This window comes from Drosophila innubila (genome assembly GCF_004354385.1).
Source record: "Drosophila innubila isolate TH190305 chromosome 3R unlocalized genomic scaffold, UK_Dinn_1.0 2_E_3R, whole genome shotgun sequence".
NCBI lineage: Eukaryota > Metazoa > Arthropoda > Insecta > Diptera > Drosophilidae > Drosophila > Drosophila innubila.
The window spans coordinates 17,722,348-17,747,003 of record NW_022995380.1 but is presented as its reverse complement, the minus strand read 5'-3'; the positions used below and the strand labels follow the sequence as shown (position 1 = coordinate 17,747,003).

At 38.6% G+C, this 24,656-nt stretch overlaps 6 protein-coding genes across 23 annotated transcripts in view; 5 read left to right on the top strand and 1 right to left on the bottom strand.

Moving 5' to 3' along the window:
• LOC117790808 (tropomyosin-2) overlaps positions 1–3,639 on the top strand; it is a 29,397-nt gene extending 25,758 nt beyond the window's left edge. For 2 of the 17 annotated variants that reach the window (XM_034630383.1, XM_034630384.1), the window contains exon 9: positions 3,276–3,639. In XM_034630383.1, the coding sequence (XP_034486274.1) occupies positions 3,276–3,361 (86 nt within the window). In that variant the 3' untranslated portion in view covers positions 3,362–3,639. Of the gene's footprint in view, positions 1–586; positions 1,314–1,970; positions 3,170–3,275 lie in introns of those variants that run through there. The other 15 variants (XM_034630395.1, XM_034630394.1, XM_034630390.1 and 12 more) reach the window with 11 other exon arrangements.
• A 2,729-nt stretch (positions 3,640–6,368) lies between these two features.
• Positions 6,369–11,539, top strand: LOC117792868 (tropomyosin-2). 2 transcript variants are annotated; one of them, XM_034633174.1, is made up of 4 exons: positions 6,369–6,474; positions 8,688–9,334; positions 9,395–9,572; positions 11,001–11,539. In XM_034633174.1, exons 2-4 carry the CDS (start codon positions 8,741–8,743, stop codon positions 11,081–11,083), a joined length of 855 nt encoding a protein of 284 aa, XP_034489065.1. In that variant the 5' UTR covers positions 6,369–6,474; positions 8,688–8,740; the 3' UTR covers positions 11,084–11,539. The 2 variants fall into 2 exon arrangements, with proteins under 2 accessions (XP_034489065.1, XP_034489064.1); XM_034633173.1 differs by lacking the exon at positions 11,001–11,539 and adding an exon at positions 9,853–9,961.
• Positions 11,540–14,450: 2,911 nt separating this feature from the next.
• Positions 14,451–16,656, top strand: LOC117792073. Its single transcript, XM_034632032.1, has 3 exons — positions 14,451–14,672; positions 14,980–15,509; positions 15,949–16,656. The coding sequence occupies exons 1-3, from the start codon at positions 14,497–14,499 to the stop codon at positions 16,581–16,583; spliced, it is 1,341 nt and encodes a 446-aa protein (XP_034487923.1). The 5' UTR covers positions 14,451–14,496; the 3' UTR covers positions 16,584–16,656.
• A 6-nt stretch (positions 16,657–16,662) lies between these two features.
• On the bottom strand, positions 16,663–18,637 carry LOC117792072. Its single transcript, XM_034632031.1, has one exon. The coding sequence runs from the start codon at positions 18,469–18,471 to the stop codon at positions 16,975–16,977; it is 1,497 nt and encodes a 498-aa protein (XP_034487922.1). The 5' UTR covers positions 18,472–18,637; the 3' UTR covers positions 16,663–16,974.
• A 441-nt stretch (positions 18,638–19,078) lies between these two features.
• Positions 19,079–20,091, top strand: LOC117790695 (protein AF-9-like). Its single transcript, XM_034630225.1, has 2 exons — positions 19,079–19,466; positions 19,568–20,091. Exons 1-2 carry the CDS (start codon positions 19,286–19,288, stop codon positions 19,879–19,881), a joined length of 495 nt encoding a protein of 164 aa, XP_034486116.1. The 5' UTR covers positions 19,079–19,285; the 3' UTR covers positions 19,882–20,091.
• Positions 20,092–20,321: 230 nt separating this feature from the next.
• LOC117789873 (protein AF-9) lies at positions 20,322–24,241 on the top strand. The gene is made up of 2 exons (XM_034629036.1): positions 20,322–20,826; positions 20,928–24,241. Exons 1-2 carry the CDS (start codon positions 20,646–20,648, stop codon positions 23,666–23,668), a joined length of 2,922 nt encoding a protein of 973 aa, XP_034484927.1. The 5' UTR covers positions 20,322–20,645; the 3' UTR covers positions 23,669–24,241.
• Positions 24,242–24,656: the final 415 nt, after the last annotated feature.

The window sequence follows — 24,656 nt, the reverse complement described above, 5'->3', positions numbered from 1 at the left end:
AAAAACCTTAAAAAACAAAACAAATTACTTTCTTCGCTAATCTGGCTGAAAACTAAATGTGTTCTTGCCCCCAAAAGAGAGCAAGCTAAAAGAGGAGGAAAGAGAAGATGAACATAACATTAAATGGCATTAAATTAAAATTATAAAAAAAAGAGAAAAGATAAAGAGACAAAAAAATTGATTTATTTACGATTTACATAAATTAATTATTTATATTTTTAATATATACATACTATACAAATACAAATACAATACCATGCTGCTGCAATTGCACAAATAAAGTATTTTTCAAAAAACAACAAAATAATAATAATTATAATAATAATAGGCGAACATCTGTCACATGTCGTCGTGCTAACCCAGAGATTGAGTGTCTGTTTCAGCCAATTTGTTGTCGTTGTTATTGTGATGAATCCAACCCACAATTGGTTACCTTGGAGCTGCTATATGCTCGTCAGTTAACTAGCCATAACAAGAGTCAGTCAATATTTGCACTAATCTGACTTTTTTACTCTTAACAACACTGACCACTAACCAATTGAAACGATCGCGACAACGATTACTAAACCAACCAACGTATCAACAGACGAGATGATCAACGAGAAAGAGCATTATGCAATCATTAACGACAGCTTGGACTTTACCTTCGTCGAGCTCATGGGCATGCCGCCATTCTATAACGATCGTTATCCCAAGCCGCCCACACCCGAATTGACCGAAGAGGAGATTGCCGCCAAGGCGGCAGCATTGCAGGCAGCTGCCGATGCTGCTGCAGCCGCCGAATTGGCCGCCCAAAGAGCTGCTGATGGGGAAGAGGGTGTGGAGATTGAAGGTGGAATCGTTGGAGTCGATGTCACTGCCATTGAAGCTGTTGCCGCCGTTGTTGCGGAGCCCGTCAAGGAACCGACACCACCACCACCGCCACCATTTGATTATAATATCGATCTGCCGCCTGAGGGTGCTGAAGTGCCATATGTGAAGAATTTCGAAGCGGGCGATGTATTGATAACAGCACCAGCGGAGGGTGAAACAGCCGTTGCTGCTGCAGTTGATGGTGTCACTTCGGATGCCGCTGCTCCAGTTGCAGATGCAGTTGCTCCTGCTGATGCAGCGGCTCCCGAAGTTGCCGCTGCCGAGACAGCAGCTCCCGCTGATGCACCTGCTCCCCCTGATGCTCCAGTGGCTGAAGCTCCTGCCGCTGAAGCGCCGCCTGCCTAAGCATTGATGTTATAGATAAATCGAGAATTGTTTCACTAGATTAAATAGATCACCAAAAGGATCTGCCAGAAGGATCTCGTTGCTGTTAAAACCAATGATCAATGTGTTTTCCTCGTCGCATTCACTAACATTTGCCCTTTCCCACGCCCACTAAACCAATTAAAAAAAAAAGCAAAGAAAGAAAATTTATCTTCGGCAGACCGAAGTTTTAATATTCTTGCAGAGCCTGATCTTGCTGATCTTTTCTATGGCTAATAAATAACGAAGTAATCCGAATTAAGTTTTAGTTAGGATGCAAATCAAATACAGAATATAGTATGTGAGATTAGTTGAGATATCTCAAGAAACAACAAAGATATTCTAACGATCGTTTTCATAACAGCTGTATGCTATAGTAGTCCGATTGAAACCAAAATTGGTCAAGATTTATAAGATAACACGATTCAAGAAATAATATTTCATACTAAATTACATCATCAAGATAATATTAAATCAAAAAAAATTTTTTAAAAAAGAAAAAGAAACATGGACATCTAAAAAAACTCAACTTTTCGTACAGATCAAGAATATATCAACTACTTAAAATTCGTTATGCAACTCTGCAAGGGTGTTAAAAGCATTAATTTTTAGTTCTTTTTTAGTTGCGCTTTTGCATCCTTTTCACGCTTTCTATCTGCACGCATCTTTCTTTCTCTCTCTCTCTCTCGTATCTTTCGACTGCTTGCTTTCTCACTGCCATTGTACCATCCCAGACGATCTAATCGTTGAAAAAGAACGCTTCTGCCTCATCAGCGACAGCCTCGACGAAGCATTCATCGACTTGATCAAGGGCCTGGAACCGTTCTGGACGGTGCGCAATCCAAAGCCACCCACGCCCAAGCTGCCGACGCCAACGCCCGAGGAATTGGCGGCCATGGAGGAAGCGAGAGCAGCTGCCGAAGCGGCCGCCGCTGCTGCGGCTGCGGCAGAGGGCGCTGTTGAGGGTGCTGAAGGCACTGTTGTTATCTCAGAGGATGGTGTGCCAGTGGTTGTGCCCAAGGAACCGACGCCACCACCAAAGGAGCCAACTCCACCACCGCCACCACCACCGCCATTCGAGTACTCGATTGATTTGCCGCCAGAGGGCGCTGAGGTGCCATTTGTCAAGAACTACGAGCCACCACCACCCGGCTCTGAGCCTGAGCCCGTGCCAGCTGCAGAAGGCGAAGCCGCTGCACCAGCGGCTGATGGAGCGGCACCACCCGCTGATGGAGCTGCGCCTGCGGCAGATGGTGCTGCTCCGCCGGCTGAGGGAGCTGCTCCACCAGCTGAAGGTGCTGCACCCGCGGCAGAAGGAGCTGCACCCGCGGCTGAAGGTGCCGCACCACCGGCTGAAGCAGCAGCTCCAGCTGCCGAGGCTGCTGCGCCAGCCGCTGAAGCTGCTGCACCTGCCGCTGAAGCAGCTGCCGCACCAGCTGAGGCCGAGGCGCCACCAGCCTAAATCAACGAAACTGGATAAACGATAACGATAACGACAACGATATCCGCCCAAAGCTTACTGCACAACTCGATCGTTCCTGCTGCGCAAGACACAAAACAACTGCTACAAAATGCTGCCCCGCTTTTATTTACATATAATTTGAAGCACGTTTTGAAAACAGAATATTTTTGATTAATGACATTTATTAAAACTTAACCGAAGCATTGCAAAAACAAACAAAAAACGCTGAGCGAGTGCTTAATTTTTATTTGTTGTCTGCCTGTTGCATTTTAATTTTGATTTCAAATTTAACAGCTAGCGGCGTACTGCTTTACCGACCAAAACGCTGCTGCTGCTGTCGCCGACAAGCAGCTCAACTGCCTGCAATTTTTATTTAATTTCATTTGATGAGGTAATTATTTATCTGTTTATGTTTTTATCTAAGTTATTTGAGTGTCAGTTCTTGTGTTTAGGGCTCTATCTATGTGTATGTTTGGTGAAGGGTTTATGTTGATTGTATTGTAATATATTCTGGTTTTCATTTTTATTAATTTGAATTTGTTTTCTTCGTTTATGATTTGACATTCAACTTAATCAGACGACCTTGTCTTGGAGAAGGAGCGCTACAAGGATATTGGCGACGATCTCGATACCGCCTTTGTCGAGCTCATCCTCAAGGAATAAGCGCACCGATCATTGCCCGCCCCAAAGAGCCAGCAACAAAATCTATCAACACTTTTATCGCACATTTATCGATATGTTTTTTGTAGCATACTTGTAGGCGCCCTGTAAACGTAATTTTGCTTGCAATCTTGATTTCTGTGTAGATTTATTTGTAGATTTTGTGTAAAGCTTTTATTTTTATTTAAATATGTGACAATCGCATTGTGTAATTGTTTAACTCAACAATTTTATTTATTATTTGTATTCAAACTATGCAATAAACTGAAAAATATATAAAATTTATGTGTATTTTATTCCTCCATGCTGCGTTCATAGATGAAGTAAGCAAAGGTAAAGAGAAGTACAAATCAATTGCCCAGGAATTGGAATATGCTGATCTCAACAACTATTAAGCTAACAACAACACTAGCAACAGCAACAACAAGAAGAACAACAGCAAATTCAGCCTGAGATTTACAAAATGGTATCGATTGCCTCTCGATATCCCCGCTACAAGACATTCTATATAAGCATTCCACAATAATTAAGTAAATTTTATAGCAATTATATACGTGTATTTAAAGTACATACTTATATACTTTAAAACAGTTCTAGTGAAGAGAAAATACTGCCTTTCCAGCTTGAATCACGTAAAACCCATTTGGGCATTTGTCAAGATCTAATTTCCATTTGTAATATCTATAAATCCCACCACAGTCAATAACTTACAAACATATAATAATATTTTTAGTATACTTATTTATCCACACAGTTCATAGCTCATTGAAAAAGTCAATTTTATGGATTATATAAATTATTTGTTTATGCTTGCAATTTAGTTGAAAAATGTAACTCTTTAATGATAAAGATTTCTATGGCCTTTGTATGAAATGAAAAAAAAAAACATGAAAATAATTAAAATGTACACGTTTATAGCTTTTGTAATTTCTAAAACAAACAAATTAAGTATATAATATAAAATAACAACAACATTCATGTCTCAGTTATATTTTTATGACAAATAAATGGGAATCAATTCTTTTGCAAATACAAAATTTCAAGCAACGTAGTGTTTTATTAAATTTGGAACATATTTGGTGAGTATAAGCAGAATAAATCAGGGAGTCAAATGGGTTAGGTATAGGTTACGGTTTCGGTTCCGGTACGTCCTCAAATAACTATTTCTATAAAAGGTTCTACTTCAGTTTTTTTCTTTCGGTTCCGGTATCAGTACCGGTACGTAACGGTACAACAAATCAACTTTGAAACATTTTAAAATTTTAATTTTCGAACGAATTTAAAAATATTTGAATGCAGAATGTATTAAGAGGCCAAATCACGATCAAAATGACATTCCGCTTGAAAATCGGTTCAGGTTTGATCAAGGTATGACAGTTTGAAGTTCATCAGACTGCGGACTTAGCTACTATACAAGTCCAAATTTTTGGTCAATTTCACATGATTTTTTACAAAAAAATGAAAGGTCGCAGAATCAAGTTTAAAGTGTTGTTTTATACTAATTACGATATAAGGAGTTAATTAAACGTGAAAACTTAAGATTTAAAAATTTGAATTTTCGAAATTTCAAAGGGGGGACCCTTAGCATCGAAATCAATATCTAGAAGTATCTATAGGAAATTTTTTTTTTATTTTTAGTTTAATATAATTTAAATGCGAAATGAATTAAAATGCCAAATAACGATTAAAATGACGTTCCGCTTGAAAATCGGTTCAGTTTTGATCAAGTTATGACAGTTTGAAGTTGGTCAGACTGCGGATTTAGTCACTTTACAAGTCCAAATTTTTGTTCAATTTCACATGATTTTTTACAAAAAAATGAAAGGTCTCAGAATTAAGTTTAAAGTGTTGTTTTATACTAATTACGATATAAGGAGTTGATTAAAAGTGAAAACTTGATATTTAAAATTTTGAATTTTCGAAATTTCAAAGGGGGGACCCTTACCATCGAAATTGAATCTTGGTCGAAAATAATTTAATTTTCTAAATGAACAAAAATTGAATACAGAATAAATTAAGAGGCCAAATCATGATCAAAATGACATTCCGTTTGAAAATCTATTCAGTTTTGATCAAGTTATGACAGTTGGAAGTTGGACAACTCTTTAACTTAGCAACTTTACCACAACCGTACCGGTACAAACGTTTTGGTAATCGGTTATTGGCAGAGAATTTTCATTCGGTTACGGTTTCAGTTCCGGTACTAAAAATGAAACGGTTAGTTTCAATGCAATTAAATACAATTTAATAATAAAAATAATATCATGAAATTAAAATTTTAATATGCTGTTCCCAATTTTAAAGGTAGTTAAATGATCTGACGGCGTTCATGCTGGGATAATCAAATTTTCAACTGATTAAAGTCATTTAAAAGTTTTTGAAATTATTTATATACGTATTTAAGCAAAATTGTCACGTCACACTTGAATACGATGTACGTGCGAAACAGAATGAAATATTTCTCAATATTTATTTAATCAAAATAGATTCTCATCTTGTTAGCCATGTTCGTGTCTCTGGCTTCTATCGCATATTTATGTGCTATTTTTAGGAGCACTTCTGATGGATACAGATACACATACAATGAAAATTAAAAAAGAACAAAAAAAAATAAAATAAATACAAAATAAAGAAAAACAAGCAGAAAACGCATAATTTTCACGCCTGTCTGTGAGGCATATGATGAGAATGCAATGATAGAAAAACGGGAGCGATACCGATAGATATACGATTGGTTGAGAGCATTTCTAGAGAAATAAGTGTATGTGTGTGTGCACACAAATACAGACACATGTATTCAAATATATATATATTTATATATATCGGTGTATTGGGGAAATTTTGTGGGAAATTTTTGATCGGACCATGAAAAAGTTGCGAAAGCGCTTTTCCGTTTATATATTTTTTAATGGGAAATTTTACGAAATGAAAAATTATTCAATACTGCGTTGGTGTGTGCGTATACATCTGTGTATTTGTGTGTGTGTGCGTGCGTGTACGTTGTGTGCTGTGTGCGCCTTGTGTTATTTCTTGGGGTCGCTTTCTCGGGACGACGACTTGGTCAGCATCAGTGTTCTCGGGGTTTCGACAGCGTATAGTGTGTTTGAAACGCTAAGGTTAGTTACGGCTGCTGCTGACAGGATTTTTGCATTGGGAATATTACACAAAAAATATAAAGAAAAAAAAATATCACAAATTTTATAATTGATTATTAGCAAAATTGCGTCAATTATTAGCAAAAGCTCATTTTGCTAAATCTAAAAATCTGTTTGGTAAAAAACTAACTAAGTGACAAAAGTGCATGCTAAATGCATTCGAAATATTAAAAATATATATATCTGAATTATATATATAATGATACAAGCTAAAAATTATAAAATGTGCATATGTATGTGTCTATAAATAAATCTAAAAAGCAATTTACAAAAATATTAAAAATATAAACGTAATGACAAACGACTAAAAATAATTGCCAATTAACTCATAAAATAGTGTCAGCGAAATGTTTTGCAACGTAATGAAAAGCTGCCGAAAGGATCTTTAGAGTGAACTGATTATATATTTTCTTGAAATTGAATTCCATCTGCGAAATATAACATTAAATTTATGATGAATTTTGGACGTTGTGAGAAATTCGCTTATAAGGAATTTTGTAACTAAATCTCACAGAAATATATATGTGTATAAGTGGAAATTTGCACACATGCACACACACATATATACAGAAAGCTAAACACATATAGACACAGATACAAAAAGACACAGATACATATGCACATGATTGAAGCTACGCACAATTTTCACACACACTCACACAAACATTCATGAGAAAAGCTGTTGCTGAGCATTTTTCTATTTTTCTATAAAATTAACTGCAGACAGACACCTGCCTGCCACAGATACATACACACACAGATACTCAAATCAACTTTAGAGATTTTATTTTTAACTCTATTTGAAACGTAGACTAAAAAGCTTTTTTCTCGCTGAGCTTTTATGATCTCATGATCTCCCCGAACATTTTGCTTTCTTGCTATTGGTAATTCATCCTTGAGTTTGTTTTTGGCCATTTGTCAGAAATGCTCGGAAATTATTAGAGAGCCGATGTTGAGAAATATCTACATGCATATACGTATTCAGATATATATATATATATACATATATATATCACGTATATAAATGGGTATACTATACAGATATAGATGCTTGGGTATATCCACCCACACATCTTTTATGAAAGCCTATGAAGGCCACAGTTGCAGATACAGTAAATCTGTAGTTCAAGATTCTTTTGAAATTATTATCAAATAATAATTAAGTCATTGTATTTGAGCAAACAAAAACCAATCTCTTACTCTACAAAATTTCATAAAAAATCTCTTTTTTTATAAAACCGAACTTACTTTAGAAAATAGTTTATTTTTTTCCTTTCTGTATCCATAAGATTTGGCCTTAATTTACGAGTACCTTGTTTAAAAAAAACATAAACTCTTATATAGATTTCCTTGTTGCATCGATAATAAGAAAACTGCTAAGTCAAATATATTTGGCTATTTAACGCTAAGACCCCCAAGATACAACATAAATGACTTTGCCCCAGTTTTCAAGATACACACACCGACAAAAAATAAAACACCCACACATAATCTGACCCCAAAAAAGAAATATCTATAGAATGAACTGAAAATTTCTTCAAACTGCAATCAGCGGGTGTGTTTGTATGTATGTGTGTTAATAATGGAAACTCTAGAATTACAGATCAGGCAAAAAATGTCCAAAAAACGACAGCGCCGGCGACGTGTCAGTATATGTATGTGGACTGGATATACTCACAGTCAGGCAAAAGCATATCAAGTTTATTTTTAAATACAACAAATGAATACCTCATGAAGAATGAAAAGAGATAGCGAGAGATAATGTGTGCAAGAAAAAAAGAGAGAGGGAGGGAAAGAACAACGCCAGTTTTATAGTGGGCGTATTTGAAACAGAAAATTACGTTAGATTTTAAAAATTTTTCGGCAAAGCAAAATATGTTTACAATTAGAATTGAATTTATCTATGTATATATATTCGATAGATATATATATACATCTAGTTGGTCGTATTGAAGGCAATGTGTGTAGTAAACAGATTTTGTATAAACTGCATTTTTATGAGCTGCGAGAAATATTTGAATGAAAATTAAAGTGGAAAAATGCAGACACTAGAAAAAATAGAAACATAGAAAAATCGTTTATATTGTAGATAGCTCTTAAGCTGCAGAAGTAAAGGGTATCTTTTATATAATTTGTAAACGATTAATATAATATTGAAATTTGTTTATTTACAGTGCCTTTTTCCAGTTTTCTTCCCTCCTAAGCGAATAACAAAAACACAAACACCATGGACGCCATCAAGAAGAAGATGCAAGCGATGAAGCTTGAGAAGGATAATGCCATTGACAAGGCAGATACCTGTGAGAATCAAGCTAAGGATGCCAATTCCCGCGCCGACAAACTCAATGAGGAGGTGCGCGATTTGGAGAAGAAATTTGTTCAGGTTGAGGTCGATTTGGTCACCGCCAAGGAGCAGCTGGAGAAGGCCAACACCGAATTGGAAGAGAAGGAGAAACTGTTGACCTCCACGGAATCTGAGGTAGCCACCTTGAACCGTAAGGTCCAACAGATTGAGGAGGATTTGGAGAAATCTGAGGAGCGCTCAACCACCGCACAACAGAAGCTGTTGGAGGCCACACAATCGGCCGATGAGAACAACCGTATGTGCAAAGTATTGGAGAACCGTTCCCAGCAGGATGAGGAGCGTATGGATCAGTTGACCAACCAATTGAAGGAAGCCCGTATGCTGGCTGAGGATGCTGATACCAAGTCCGATGAGGTGTCCCGCAAGCTGGCCTTCGTTGAAGACGAGCTCGAGGTCGCTGAGGATCGTGTCCGCTCCGGTGAATCCAAGATCATGGAGCTGGAGGAAGAATTGAAGGTATGAATTTAATAAAGAAACAAATCTAATTGATCCCATTAACATTGCTTAATATGTTAGGTTGTCGGCAACTCGCTGAAATCTCTGGAAGTGTCCGAGGAGAAGGCCAACCAGCGTGTTGAGGAATTCAAGCGCGAGATGAAGACCTTGGCCGTCAAATTGAAGGAAGCCGAACAGCGCGCCGAGCACGCCGAGAAGCAAGTGAAGCGCCTGCAGAAGGAAGTCGACAGGCTAGAAGGTATTTATATCTTTCAATTGATCATAGTCCTTGAAACCAAATTGACCCAATCAGTGCTCCAATGAGATGCCTGAGCAACCGTCTATATACGATATGTAAATATATCGCATTGATTTCCAGTTTTTTTTTTTAAACTCAATGCAGCTTCAACTAATGCGTACAGTCTATGAAAATAGTATTTACTCATACATTGTACATATGTTGATTGTTCAACTTACACTGCTTTTATTAATGATGTATTATAATTTTATAAAACAAAAACAACAAATGCTTTTTGCAGACCGTCTCTTCAATGAGAAAGAAAAATACAAAGCAATCTGCGACGATTTGGACCAGACATTTGCTGAACTTACTGGATATTAAAAAACAGAATAAAACTGAAAAAAAAAGAACAAACACAATTCCCAATACATACAGACATACATATACCCTACACATACATACGAATTACCTAGCAGTTTCCTAACAGAACTCACATTTGCAAATTGCAACTCAGTCCCCCCCACCTCTTGACACTGTGCGGATTATTTGCTATAATCTACACTGTAAATAATTTGTTTAGTCCTGCCTTAAACTGCCAGACCCCCCGTTACACTGTAAAAATAAGTCCAGACCAAAAGTTCCACTATCAAAAAAGAAAATATATAAAAATGCCAACTGTAATTATTAATGCTTTCGATAAACCAGGTGATTTCAAATTATGTTAAATATGTGTGATATGAGAAATGAATTTCTGTTTCGTGTTTTATGTGGCATGTTGAATTTGTCTTCGCCTACCCAGACACAAAAAAAAAACAAGCCCACTTTTGATTCTATCTGCAGTTTCTTTGCTGCTCTCATTTGATCATTTATTTTCTTGAATGTAAATTGCAGTTCAGTTGGCTTTTGCCACGGTTCTACAATATCTCTTTGACAGATGTTGAATATACACGATGTAGTTCAATTTTTGGTCACCCAACGCTCATCATTTCTTCATTTATTTTTACAGTTTTAGAAAGAACCGTTTCCTCAAACCACTTTCTCCACACGCAAAGCAATCTTTAATTATCAATAATAATACTAAACAAAAAAACTATAATGTTATTGATTTGAGAAAGTAAAAACTCGCACACTTAATTTATTAAATTTTAATATTAAATTTTGAATTAAAGTTAAAAAAATCATAAGATTCGCTTAAAAAAATTATTTTTAAGAATTTTTACTTTATCCAAACAATTACTTTGCAAACTCTAAATAAAGTCAAACGCTTGCTAAATCAGCGCCCAACTAATCGTAATATTAACGAATAGTACTTTATATTTTTTACAGTGTATTGTCACATGCTGGTACAGTGGCACCAAATTTATGTGTTTCGTGTTGCATTTTGTGTTGTTTCCTCCACTCCCATTGTAAAATCATATTAATGCTTAATTCTCATTCATTTCATAGACGAGCTGGGCATCAACAAGGACAGATACAAGTCTCTGGCCGACGAGATGGACTCCACATTCGCCGAATTGGCTGGCTATTAAGCGGGGCACTGAGCGGAGCCTCTGGAAATATGGACGATGGAAGAAGAGGAACTCAATTAAATGTAAACGAATATCATCTCAAGATCAAGATTTTGCAAATCAAAAAAAAAAACAAAACCAAAGCAAATACCAAGAACAACATCCATTGTGTATATCTTTAAAACAAATCTATTTCTAAATAAATAAATAACAACAACAATTAGATCGACAACAGCAACAACAACAAGCATGTATCAAACGATCAAAGTGGAAAATCAAACAAAATAGGAGTCACATCAATAACTAACTAAGCTATACGAAATTGTTTAACATTTTAATGCAACAAAATAAGTAGCTACTGCATTCAACGATAATTTTTGTATTTTTAAAGTCATGTTTAAAAATATTAAGAGCTTGACCACACAACTCACCTTGAAGGTACATCAGTTTAGAGAAGTGAAATATATACGAGAGACAGAGAAAAAATATAGAGAGAGAGAGCTAATTATGTATCTATGCTATTAAGTATGATGGTTGAAAATTTGAAATTTTATAATATATATAAAACCTAAAAAAAACACACAAAACATATGAAAAAAAAGTATAAAAAATTTATAAAAAAGTTTTCCAAAAAAAATTATATGTTGATGTTTACTTTGATGATAATATGCTACTTATTTTCTTTGCATGGCACAGAACTTTTAGAGTCAATCATAAAATAACCGCAACTGAAGAAATTATTTTTATCTTCAGTTGCAAACCACTTTGCACAATCAAAATATTTTACTGTGGATTATTTCAGGTGGGTTTGTATAAAAAAAATCATTTCAGTTCTGCGTGCACTTGATCAACTACCCAGTAAATCTTAAAAAAACCCAGTTAATATTGCATATTGCTCTGTAAAATGAGGTTTTTTATCATTATTATTATTTAATGGACATAGAGTTCATTCCAGGTTATAATAGTTTAACAAGTGCAAAAAAAGGTATTCAGTTTGAGATTTTTTAATAATTTGAAACTCAAACTCCAGTTTTAGGTTTAACCAATTTGACGGTTACCTAAAATATGCAAAGCACACACTTATTCAGCTTTTGGGAAAACCCCTCAAGACCGCAGAAAATATCCAAAATTTACAAATGCGTCATCAGGCGAAGCAAACGAGATAAACGAGATGCGATAAGACCTTCATTGCAACATCTTTGCCCATTGAGTAGTCAAAATAAGTCATGATGAAAGTCAATAATGGAGTTCGTCGAATGACTCGTAACAACAACCCACATAATATCAAGCATGTGGGCATCGAGTGAAACACACTCCATGTACATTTGAGGTTGATTATAACTATGGACCCCCCGTTTCCAAAGCTATCAATGAGCCCCCAATTCAATTCATTGAAATAAACCTATTAGTTCAATTTTAATTATATGCAAACGTGGCGCCAACCGTAAATTTCCCTTTATTTTATTTTATTATAATCTGTTTGAGTTTAATTATTAAAACTGATTGATTGAAAATGGTCATTGAGTGTTAATAGAGTTTATTAATCTAGATATACAAATTGTATAGTTCGTTATCAGAGTTATCATTGATTCTCTTCCATTTTTTATTTGGCTTAGAAAGAACTGATCTTACTTAATGTCTTATGCATTACTTAATAAACTGTAGTCAATATTGGTCTACTGTGCAATATAATAACTAAATCTTTATCTCATAAAGCTTAAAAATATTCGTCTAGAAAATACTTTCACAAGAAAAATATTTTTTACCAGTGTATATAACTATTTCGGTAAAAGGTTTTTTTTAACGAATTTAAAAATATTTGAATGCAGAATGTATTTAGAGGCCAAATCATGATCAAAATGACATTCCGCTTGAAAATCGGTTCAGTTTTTATCCAGTTATGACAGTTTGAAGTTGGTCAGACTGCGGATTTAGCCACTTTACAAGTCCAAATTCTTGTTCAATTTCACATGATTCTTTACAAAAAAATGAAAGGTCTCAGAATCAAGTTTAAAGTGTTGATTTATACTAATTACGACATAAGGAGTTGATTAAAAGTGAAAACTTGAGATTTAAAATTTTGAATTTTCAAAATATCAAAGGGGGGACCCTTACCATCGATATCGAATCTTGGTCGAAAATAATTAAATTTTCTAAATGAACAAAAATTGAATACAGAATGAATTTAGAGGCCAAATCATGATCAAAATGACATTCGGCTTGCAAATCGGTTCAGTTTTGATCAAGTTATGACAGTTTGAAATTGGTCAAAGTGCGGATTTAGCCACTTTACAAGTCCAAATTTATGTTCAGTTTCACATGATTTTTTACATAAAAATGAAAGATCGCAGAATCAAGTTTAAAGTGTTGTTTTATACTAATTACGATGTAAGGAGTTGATTAAAAGTGAAAACTTGAGATTTAAAATTTTGAATTTTCGAAATTTCAAAGGGGGGACCCTTACCATCGAAATCGAATCTAGGTCGAAAATAACTAAATTTTTTATATGAACAAAAATTGAATACAGAATAAATTTAGAGGCCAAATCATGATCAAAATGCCATTTCGTTTGAAAATCTATTCAGTTTTGATTAAGTTATGACAGTTGGAAGTTGGACAACTCTTTGACTTAGCAACTTTACCACAACCGTACCGGTACAAACGTTTCGGTATTCGGTTCTTGACAGAAAATTTTAATTCGGTTACTGTTTCAGTGCCAGTACTAAAAATGAAACGGTTAGTTTCGGCCAACGGTTCCGGTGCTATTCCCTGATTTAATGTGTTCATGCCATTAATTGGTAGCTAGTAATGCAATTGCAAATTTGTCAGCATAAGTTATAATGCACAAAATACTAGATTAGACGACCCTATTGGAACAAAAATGGCAATTCAATTTAGTGGACATGAATCTTAAAATCTTTAAAATCTATATGCGTTAATTATGTAAAAAGTGTGTATATTTATCAATTAACCTAAAGCAGACAATAAAATCATATATAATGAGTTTTACAATGTGCAAACAACAAGTCAAAAAGCCGCCAGACGACGACAGACAGGCAGACTTAAACTAACCAAACCAAGCCCAAGTCAAGTCAAGTCAAGTCAAGTCAAAGCAAACCAAACAAAAACCCAATGACTTACATTCGGAGAAAGTGAAATTTTTTTGCATTTCTCGTAAGCAGCAACAATAACAAGCCATTGCCATGGTCATGACAGCGGCAGCGCCCAAGCCACATATCCAATTGGAGCTGAGTCTCAGTTCAGTCTCAGTTTGAATCTCAACGTCGACGCGACAACAAGAAGCGGCCGAAACTTGAAAATTTAAACTGAAATCGAAAGTGATTTTTTAAAATTTCGTTTGTTTATCTTTTGCCATTTGATTGACTTGAGTTGTGAGTGGAATATTAAAGTGTGGAAAGACATTACATGTCGCGATGTCATCGGCCGCTAAGGAAACAACGGACTGTCGTCATGCCTTAATGGTGCTATTAAGTCTGGGCCTGTGTCTCGGATTATGTAATGCAACTGCAGACGGTGAAACTATGCAAAAATACGAAAATGAATCAGAGGCACCAAATTGGTCACAATTTCTCGAAGACTATGTTTTAAGGTGTGTGTGTACTTTGATAAAAAAAAAAACCAAATGGTATTCAAGATATTGCTGAGAAATTTATTTTTCTTAAATAACACAAAAAATACAAGTAACACAAACTTACAATCAATATACATATTAGACGTTTTTTTATTTAAAAGTTTTTGATTCTCGATGAATTTTTTAGACAAAAGGTCTTAAGATTCATATTAAATATTTTTCACAAAGCAAGAAAATTACTCATAAAATATGCATCGAGAATAAAAAAAAATTTTTTTCAGTGTAAGTCAAAGATTAGTTTACTTAATTTTTACCTGTTTTGCAGTCAGAGCAGCAGCCAACGCAAGTCCAAAGATCTTGGCTATATGGGCAACGATATGAATGGACCCATTAGTTATCATTCCTCGGCTTACAAACGTCCCGGCAACAATATCTATATAACACGACGCATTGGAGAGGCTGTAGAGTTGGAGCCACATCTGCGTACGCCGGTGGAAAGTCAGAGTCCGATTGTAAATCCTCAGTTTCGGCCCATGACCAACCAAATGTTGCACCAGCAACAGCAGCAACACCAACAACAGCACCAGCAGCAACAGCAGCAACTACAACAGCGTCAACAACCCGGATTTTTGCAACAACTTTTTGGTTTCGGTGGTTCAACCGACGGTGGCAGCTCCAGCAATGCCCCATCGCCGCCACCCCAGGCACACTTTCGTCCGGTGCCGCTGCAACAATCACCAGCGCACTCCCCGCAGCAACACTTGTCTCATGGCAGTCCACCCAACACATTTCGCGCTGTCTCCGAAAACGATTTGTATCTACTTGGCGCCATTGAGAAGCTGGTTTATCGCGTTGGTAAGCAAACAGGGCTGAAATGACCACAGAATCACTTTAATATCGCTTTAGGAATATATGCGACTAGTCACAAATCATATGGGAGGTTTTAATATTATCTCCTATAAAGATCTTTAAGATATGCATTCATTTAAAGTTACCATTACTCAGCATATTTCTTAACTGAAGTTTTCTCCATGTTAGACTTCGCGTCGAGTAACTGATATAACCAAAAAAATTATGACGTACACGTATTTGAAATCAATTTTTATAAATAGTTAAAAATAATGGATCTGGTTTAATATTTTTAAAGCCCATAACCAAATAGAATAAAAAGAAAATTTTTTTATGTTGTATGCATAATAAAATGTGCGAATTGTTAAATGTGTCAAAACATTTACTTTATCATATAACCATATAACCATAAAAATAACATTTTTCAAAATAATTTAATCTGCAGATTATTTGGAAAGTCGAGTGCGACGTACGGAGCAGTTAATCTATTATCTGATGGCCGGCAACAATCAGAAGGAGGTGCGAGATCCTTGTCCCGCCAACTTTACGCGCATCAGTGACAATTGCTACTATATAAACAGCCAGCAACAGGTAAACTGGAAGACAGCAAATACAGCATGCAAGGGACTCTCTGCCCATCTGGCGGAATTCGAGAAGGTGTCCGAGAACGAGGAGATCATGGCCTATTTGCTTAATCAGCCGTCGCACAGGGGACGCGATTATTGGCTGGGTGGTCTTAACCCAGGTCTATTGTGGATTTGGTCGAATTCCGCCAAGCCCGTCAATCCGAACACAAACCTTACATCGATAGCGATGTCACCGAAGGGTGAAAATTCGACGGCCGCCAATCTGGTGGACAGCAGTGAGCAGACAGCGGAGGACAACGATGTGCTCAACAATACCGTCCAGATTGAGGGCAAAGGACGTTGCCTGCGCCTCAGTTACAATGCTGGCAAACATAGCTATGTGTACTATGGACAGGAGTGCACTTCCAGACACTATTACATCTGTGAGTACGAGGACAAGACGCTGGACAATAAGATCCAGAAGATAGCACGCGACTTGAAGCTCTTTGATTAAAGATGAATTTACAAAATTAATTGGATGTGATGTCAAGTATATTTGAATACCTATTTAATTTAGCCATAGACAGTTGCTGTAAATTTTGAATGAATTTATTCTTGTGTTAAACATAAAAGATTTTTAAATATTTATACATATAAATAAAATAATTTATAACACATGTTGTTGCTCAAAGAGGCTAGAATTAAGGATACTTTGTTTTTGCACAGCAAAGCTTCAATGAATTACGCGAATTAAAAAACAAGATTTATCGGCTGAGCCGAGTGATCAACTTATATACGAGTATAATAATAAATCAAAAAAAGATTTGTGCATGCTATAAGCAAAGTTGTATACACAGAGAAGCTGAGAGATCTTAACTAGCAGCAGATGCGACTTGGAGTCGCCTTTAGTCGGGATACAAGTAATCCTGCAATATGTTTTGGAAAGCTATTTTGATTTTTCCACGATCTCGTCCATTTAGTTTCTGGATGTCAGGCAAAAGACTCATAAGAAACATGGCATCCGAATCCGTCTTGCAATCGCATAATTCCACAGCTCCTGCTGTAGCCACAGCACTAGATGGATTGCTGACTTCCAGACGTTGAGATTGCGTCGCCGGATGATGCGAATGCGAATGTGAATGCGGTACATGTACATGTCGTTGGTTAATATAGCCGTTACTAGGCGTAGCTGCTACTGCAACGCTCGACGGCGCCGGCAATTCAACGTCGGATGCAGATGCCGAACCAATGACAGCAACGGCAGCACCACTGTGCGTAGTGGTGCTTACCATGTCCAAGGGCTTGCTGCTGAAAGTTGGACGCACAAACGAAACGTTCGAGTGCGTTTGCAAATTGGCGACACTGGCAGCAGCAGCCACACTTGCAGCAGTAGCTGTGACACCTTGCAGCTCCTGGGAGCGTGAGCGCAGAGCACGTGCTTCCTCGTGGTATGTGCGCATCTGAAGGCGATTCATGTGCTGCAATCTGCTGGTACTGGCGTGCTGTTGCTGCTGCTGATAATGCTGCGAGTATCGCTTTTCCAGTGCCAACGAAGATGAGGTGGACGTGGAACTGGGAGCCGATGCCGATGCTGTTACAGCCGTATCATATACGATTGTGCGCAATTCATGCTCCTCGTTTTCATGGTCCTCCTCATCCTGATGTGGATGATGGACACGGTGCTCGACATCTGCTTCGGTTTCTGGTTCGTAATCATCAATTGGCTCCTCACATTCCGATTTAATGTCGTTGTTGTCCAGCGTATGACTTTGGAAACGAGCACGCTGCTCCTCATCAATAATTTCGTCGAGTTCCGAGTTATTGTGATCATGCTCATCGAAGTAGTCCAAGTAGTTGTCCAGCTGTTGTGGCTGCGGCGATGGTTGTGCCGAGTGTGCAGAACTGCTGGTGTTCAACTGCACTGCAGTCGTGGTACTTGCCGCCGTACATGTGGTAACTCCTCGCTCCCGCTGCATCCTGTTTGAGAGACTGCTTAGATGCGCCAGGGCATCCTGAACTTGTGAACCCAGCGATTTCGGCTGTTGGTGCTTCTTTCTCAGATATGGATGCAAAAAGAACATGCGATCAAAGTACGACCAGCAAGGCGGCACTTTCTCCTCCAAATAGTTGGTGTACTCGCGTCGAAATGAAATGCGTAGATTTGTCCATTTGGCCAAACTGGCGCCAGGATTCTTCTCCAGCTTCAAGTCCACTTCACGCCAAAAGTTCTCCACGTATGGCCGGCAAAAGTAGTATTTGTGTCGCGGATTATAGATAGCTTCATCCCGTTGTACAATATCGATCAGCTTGAAGACTTCTTCGGTCAGCCAGCGAGAGAAATTTGCTGCACTTGAGCATGTGTTTGTGGTCACATATTGACTGTTGCTAAAATCACTGGCCATGATGGAACAGTACTAGTCTATAGGCGTGTCCAGTTTTAAGGTTACATTAAGTTTTGTTACAATTTTCTTCAAGTTTTATTGCGGTTTTTTTTCGCAAAACATTTTATTGTTTTGCAGTCGCGAGTGAATGGCACAAACAGCTGGTCTCCTAGCTCCCCAACTATCGTTTACATTACCGATAGCCACTATCGATTGCAAATCACAGTAGGCATTAAACACAAAATCGCAAATAAAATATTTTACTACCCTATATTATAATAGTTAGTAGCGACTTTTTATCTGTTGAATCTTGTATTTTTATGAATAAATATTAAATACCAGATCTATACAAAAAGCTGGTTCAAATACGGTTCCGGTAATATCGGTTAAGGTCAATATCGATAGATCTAGACCAGCGATAGATTGCTTAAATTTGCATCAGAGGTGTATTGCTTAATTATCTATGTTATTTACAACGATATCGATATATTACCCTATGTGTATGTAGTGCGAGTGTTTTCGTTTTCATAGCCAATTTTTGTTGATTAAATAAATTAGGTGGTGGTGAGTGGGCTACGCACTCACCGTTGCAGTTCGTAGCATCGCCTATGAGAGCAATAAACATTGCAATATTGTTGCTCCAGTATGGCACATGGCATTTTTATCTAGGCTGACACTAACACACACACAAAACATTGGCAGACACTCACACTGCGCCGCCTCAGATCTGAGCAGGCAAACTGCACATACTTTTGTTTATATACTAAAATTCTTGCAGAATCTTCGTTTTGCCGATATTGAAGTTTGATGAATTACCGTTGCCGGCGTCATCGATATGGCGGTCAAGGTGCAGTTCGAAATTGGTCATACATCAAAGCTCCGCAGCAAGAAACATCCACAGGCCTTCACCCACGACTGGGAGATATATGTACAGGGCGTGAACAAGGCAGACATAAGTGCATTCGTTGACAAGGTCGTCTTTATACTCCACGATTCATTTCCCAACCCAAAGCGTGGTAAGTTTCTCTCATATTTTTTTGATTTTTATTTATTTATTTTTCTTTCGTGTTTTGCGCGCCAAACGAAACCGAAATAAATGAAATTAAATTTCTTGTAGTAATCAAAGAGCCACCGTATGTCATACAGGAGTGGAGCTATGCCGGTTTCATACTCCCCGTCGAGATCTATTTTCGCAATCAAGACGAGCCTAAGCGCATCATGTATCAATATGATTTGGATATGCAGCAGACGGGGCCACCACATCATCGGGTCGAAGTTAAGACGCATGTCTTTGAGGAGCCCTCGGAGGAGTTTCGAGCGAAGCTAATGCGCGGTGGCGGCGTACCCGTCTTTGGGGCTAACATTGCTGCAGCCGGCAATCTCAGTCGAACACTTTCGCCCAGCGTTGGCGCTGGCAGTGATCTACATTAAGTTTTGTTACAATTTTCTTCAAGTTTTATTGCGGTTTTTTTTCGCAAAACATTTTATTGTTTTGCAGTCGCGAGTGAATGACACAAACAGCTGATCTCCTAGCTCCCAAACTATCGTTTACATTACCGATAGCCACTATCGATTGCAAATCACAGTAGGCATTAAAAACAAAATCGCAAATAAAATATTTTACTACCCTATATTATAATAGTTAGTAGCGACTTTTTATCTGTTGAATCTTGTATTTTTATGAATAAATATTAAATACCAGATCTATACGAAAAGCTGGTTCAAATACGGTTCCGGTAATATCGGTTAGGGTCAAAATCGATAGATATACACCAGCGATAGATTGCTTAAATTTACATCAGAGCTGTATTGCTTAATTATCTATGTTATTTACAACGATATCGATATATTACCCAATGTGTATGTAGTGCGAGTGTTTTCGTTTTCATAGCCAATTTTTGTTGATTAAATAAATTAGGTGGTGGTGAGTGGGCTACGCACTCACCGTTGCAGTTCGTAGCATCGCCTATGAGAGCAATAAACATTGCAATATTGTTGCTCCAGTTTGGCACATGGCATTTTTATCTAGGCTGACACTAACACACACACAAAACATTGGCAGACACTCACACTGCGCCGCCTCAGATCTGAGCAGGCAAACTGCACATACTTTTGTTTATATACGAAAATTCTTGCAGAATCTTCGTTTTGCCGATATTGAAGTTTGATGAATTACCGTTGCCGGCGTCATCGATATGGCGGTCAAGGTGCAGTTCGAAATTGGTCATACATCAAAGCTCCGCAGCAAGAAACATCCACAGGCCTTCACCCACGACTGGGAGATATATGTACAGGGCGTGAACAAGGCAGACATAAGTGCATTCGTTGACAAGGTCGTCTTTATACTCCACGAATCATTTCCCAAGCCAAAGCGTGGTAAGTTTCTCTCATATTTTATTGATTTTTATTTATTTATTTTACTTTTGTGTTTTGCGCGCCAAACGAAACCGAAATAAATGAAATTAAATTTCTTGTAGTAATCAAAGAGCCACCGTATGTCATACAGGAGTCGGGCTATGCCGGTTTCATACTCCCCGTCGAGATCTATTTTCGCAATCGAGACGAGCCTAAGCGCATCATGTATCAATATGATTTGGATCTGCAGCAGACGGGGCCACCACATCATCGGGTCGAAGTTAAGACGCATGTCTTTGAGGCGCCCTCGGAGGAGTTTCGAGCGAAGCTAATGCGCGGTGGCGGTGTACCCGTCTTTGGGGCTAACATTGCTGCAGCCGGCAATCTCAGTCGAACACTTTCGCCCAGCGTTGGCGGTGGCAGTGATCTACCCGGATCTGAGTTGGCGGTGGTCAAGGCAAAGGGCGGTGGCGGCAGCATCGTGATAGATTCCGGACCTGGTTCCGGATCCAGCAAAAAGCATAAACCACGCAATGATGATACCGGCAAGGTCAGCACTTTCTCAGCACTATTTGGCACGCCCATTACCAAAGGAAGTACCGCCATGGCAGTTGCGAATCTGCCAGCGATAACAGCGTCAAAGCATTCACCAGATGCAAAGGGGCAAGCTGGCTCTGGGAGCGCTAAAACCGCATCACATGATGCCAAGGAGAAGTCAAGCAAGGAGCGGGACAAATCAAATAGCTCGGAGAAGCCCCGCGATAAGGACAAGAAAGATCGTCATGGCCGCGACAAGGAGCGCAAGTCCGGTAAATCCGGAGAAAGCAGCAGCAGCAAACACGACAAGGAGAAGGAAAAGTCTAAAAAGGACAAAACACGGGACAAGGAACGTGAACGTGAGCAAAGCAACAGCAGCAGCGTTGTAAGTGCAGCTGCGAGTGCATTAGTCAGACGCACAGTCAGCCCCAAGGCGGGGGCCAGAAGCAGTCTAGCCGAGATGAGCCCCAAGAAGCTGTCGGCTGACAGCGCTGCTGCCACGCCCAGCTCTCGCTCCAAGGACCGGGAAGAGCATAAGTCGTCGGGCAAATCGGAGTCGAAGGACAAGGAGCGCAGCTCCAACAAAAAATCCAAGAAAGAGAAAAAAGACAAGGAGCGCGAGCGCGAGCGGGAAAGAGAGCGGGAGCGGGAACGAGACAAGCAGCGGGATGAACGCGACAAGGAGAAACGTGCGCCCAAAGATGATCGAGGAGGACACGGAGACAGTCCGGCAACAAATAGCAGCAATAACATAACGCAACCATCACAGTCGCAACAATCTCAAGCCAACTACGATACTCTTAAGGCAACGGGCAAGGCCACGCCGAATTCGCTGGGCAGCAGCGCCAGTGCGAGTAGTCTGGCCTCCAGCAGTGGCAAGCGTGCCCACGATAAAGAGGAGGTGTCAGTGCCTGCCTCACAGTCAGCTGCAACGTCCTCAAAAGTCGCCGAGAAAGCGGCGGATACCAAAGGTGACAAGGCGACGAGCAGCAATGGAAGCGGCACCACGGAGAAAAAATCACACAAGCACAAGAAGAAGGACAAGAGCAAAGATAAAGACAAGGATAAGGATAAAGACAAGGATAAGGACAAAGACAAGGAGCGAAGCGATCGCGACAAAGAGAAGGAAAAAGAACGCGACAAGGACAAGTCCAAGGAGCGTGAAAAGGATAAATTACAGCAGCAGCAACCGAATGCAACAGAGAAGCCATTACCAACGCCTGTAGCAGCATCTGAGCCCTCACCCAAAACGGAACTCAACAGCCAGCAGACTGAACCGAGCGCTGAGAAAACTGTAGCCGTGATTAGCAAAAAGGAGAAGCACAAGAAATCTAAGGAGAAAACCGCCAGCAAGGATGAGAAACGACAACGTGAGGCAGACTCCAAGCACAGTAACAAACAGCAGGCAACGGCAACAGCAACGACAACGTCAACAACTGTTGCTTCAACTGGTCCGACGCAGGCACAGATCAAGGCGCCAAGTAATTTGGATTTGAGCGATATGGACTCGGCCCAATCGGCACCAGACTTGGCCGCAACCAATGCCCTGGCAGCAGCAACAGCTGCCACGTTACAGCACTCAGATAGCTCCAACAGCAGCTTTCCCGATTTGCCGGCGAAGAGCAGCCAACAGAAGAGCGCAAAGAATGCACAGAATACAGCGCATGGTAAGGATAATAAAACTGCTGGCAAGGAGCCCAAAGTCAAATCGAAGCTTGCCGAAAAGTCTGAAAAGACTGAAAAGTTGGACAAATCACCAGAGGCCAAGGCAGAGAAGTTGGACAAGGCGGACCTCAAGGAGGAAAAGAAACGGAATCGACGCAATTCACAGAATAGCAACAGCGGCAGCACAATTGCCAGCTCCACATTCATTGAGCCACCTCTCAAGACCACAAAGAAAGAGCCGCCAGCGAAGGCGACGCGTGAGAAATCCAAGTCGCCATCGTTGCGACAGGCGGCAGCTTCAGTGGCTTCCAATAACATTGGATCTTCGCCAAGCAATCACATAAACAATAACAGTTGTCCGGCAATAATTAACAACATTAGCAATAGTGGGCATTCGCCTGCAGAGCAACTCAATCCACCGCTGAGCAGTGGTGGCGGCAACAATACTCCATTGCCAACAGAATACCTGACTGAACTGCAGGAGCTGCATCACAAGATCATGACGTTGCAGGACAATGAGGAGCTTCAGCAAGTTGTCGAAATGATTGCCGCAACCGGTTGCTATGAGATCACGCATAAGACATTTGACTTTGATTTGTGCAAATTGGATCGGGGCACAGTGCAGCGGTTGCAGGAGTTCCTTGCGACATCGGTGTCGTGACACCAAATAACAACAGCAACAACAACAACAGCAGCAACTGCCGCCTATAGCTAAGCGAGATGCACCCAAAAAACAAATCTCTCATGCACATAACCAAATAATCATTACATTAACAATTCTAGTTTATACATTTAAAATGCAATACGAAATTCCCCGATTCCCGAAATTATTCTATACATAGTTACACTCCAAGTTACATTGGCATCGTGTATGTGTGTATTATAATGTGCTGCACATATGCTTGTCTGGTTAGTTATATAAGTTGTGTGCGTGTGTGTATTATTTATAATGAGGATAAGGAAGTGGAATCTAAACTGAAAAGTAACTATGCGATACTTTTTGAGAAGGCGCACACAAAGATTACACGCCCACTCAGTGCAAGGCTATCTACTAGATACTACATTACAATTACAATTTATAATTATACAATTAATATTATATTACACATCTAATCTAAAAAAAATGTCTGTTTCGATTCTAATATACATTTATTAGTTTCCTATTCGTTTGTAACATTTTGATGCTATTTTTCAATAAATAATTTATTGATTTTTTTTTTAATTTTTCTACAAATCTATCCTGATTTATTTATTTACCCTCCCTCACATTGTGTCAGTTTCAAAATGTCCATAGCCTTTAGTATAGTATTTTTTTTTATTACAAATAAGTATTAGCAAAACTAAGAAAAAATCGAGAAAGCTCAATCTTTAGCATGCAATCCAAAGTTAAGAATCGTACAGTGTGCGAAATATTGCAGTTATAAACATATATATTTATAAAAATATATATCAATAAAAATTAACAGTTATACATATATTACAAACAATAATTGATACTTTTAACAGACATAAATTTTGAAAGTAACACTTTAAATATGGTAATGAATTTATAAAAAGGGATGAGAAATGTTATATTACATATATATCTATATTTATTTAAAATCTGCCCTGTTACGACTTATGGCAGGCAAGTGCATTACAAGTTATTA

Bases quoted from the DNA above. Each gene is read 5' to 3' on its own strand.
- LOC117790695 (XM_034630225.1), top strand. From the start codon at position 19,286: ATGGCGGTCAAGGTGCAGTTCGAAATTGGTCATACATCAAAGCTCCGC. The intron at 19,467-19,567 runs GTAAGTTTCTCT...AATTTCTTGTAG, and splicing joins ATTTCCCAACCCAAAGCGTG to TAATCAAAGAGCCACCGTAT.
- LOC117789873 (XM_034629036.1), top strand. From the start codon at position 20,646: ATGGCGGTCAAGGTGCAGTTCGAAATTGGTCATACATCAAAGCTCCGC. The intron at 20,827-20,927 runs GTAAGTTTCTCT...AATTTCTTGTAG, and splicing joins ATTTCCCAAGCCAAAGCGTG to TAATCAAAGAGCCACCGTAT.
- LOC117792073 (XM_034632032.1), top strand. From the start codon at position 14,497: ATGTCATCGGCCGCTAAGGAAACAACGGACTGTCGTCATGCCTTAATG. The intron at 14,673-14,979 runs GTGTGTGTGTAC...CCTGTTTTGCAG, and splicing joins CTCGAAGACTATGTTTTAAG to TCAGAGCAGCAGCCAACGCA. The intron at 15,510-15,948 runs GTAAGCAAACAG...TTTAATCTGCAG, and splicing joins GAAGCTGGTTTATCGCGTTG to ATTATTTGGAAAGTCGAGTG.
- LOC117792072 (XM_034632031.1), bottom strand. From the start codon at position 18,471: ATGGCCAGTGATTTTAGCAACAGTCAATATGTGACCACAAACACATGC.
- LOC117792868 (XM_034633174.1), top strand. From the start codon at position 8,741: ATGGACGCCATCAAGAAGAAGATGCAAGCGATGAAGCTTGAGAAGGAT. The intron at 9,335-9,394 runs GTATGAATTTAA...TTAATATGTTAG, and splicing joins AGCTGGAGGAAGAATTGAAG to GTTGTCGGCAACTCGCTGAA. The intron at 9,573-11,000 runs GTATTTATATCT...TTCATTTCATAG, and splicing joins GGAAGTCGACAGGCTAGAAG to ACGAGCTGGGCATCAACAAG.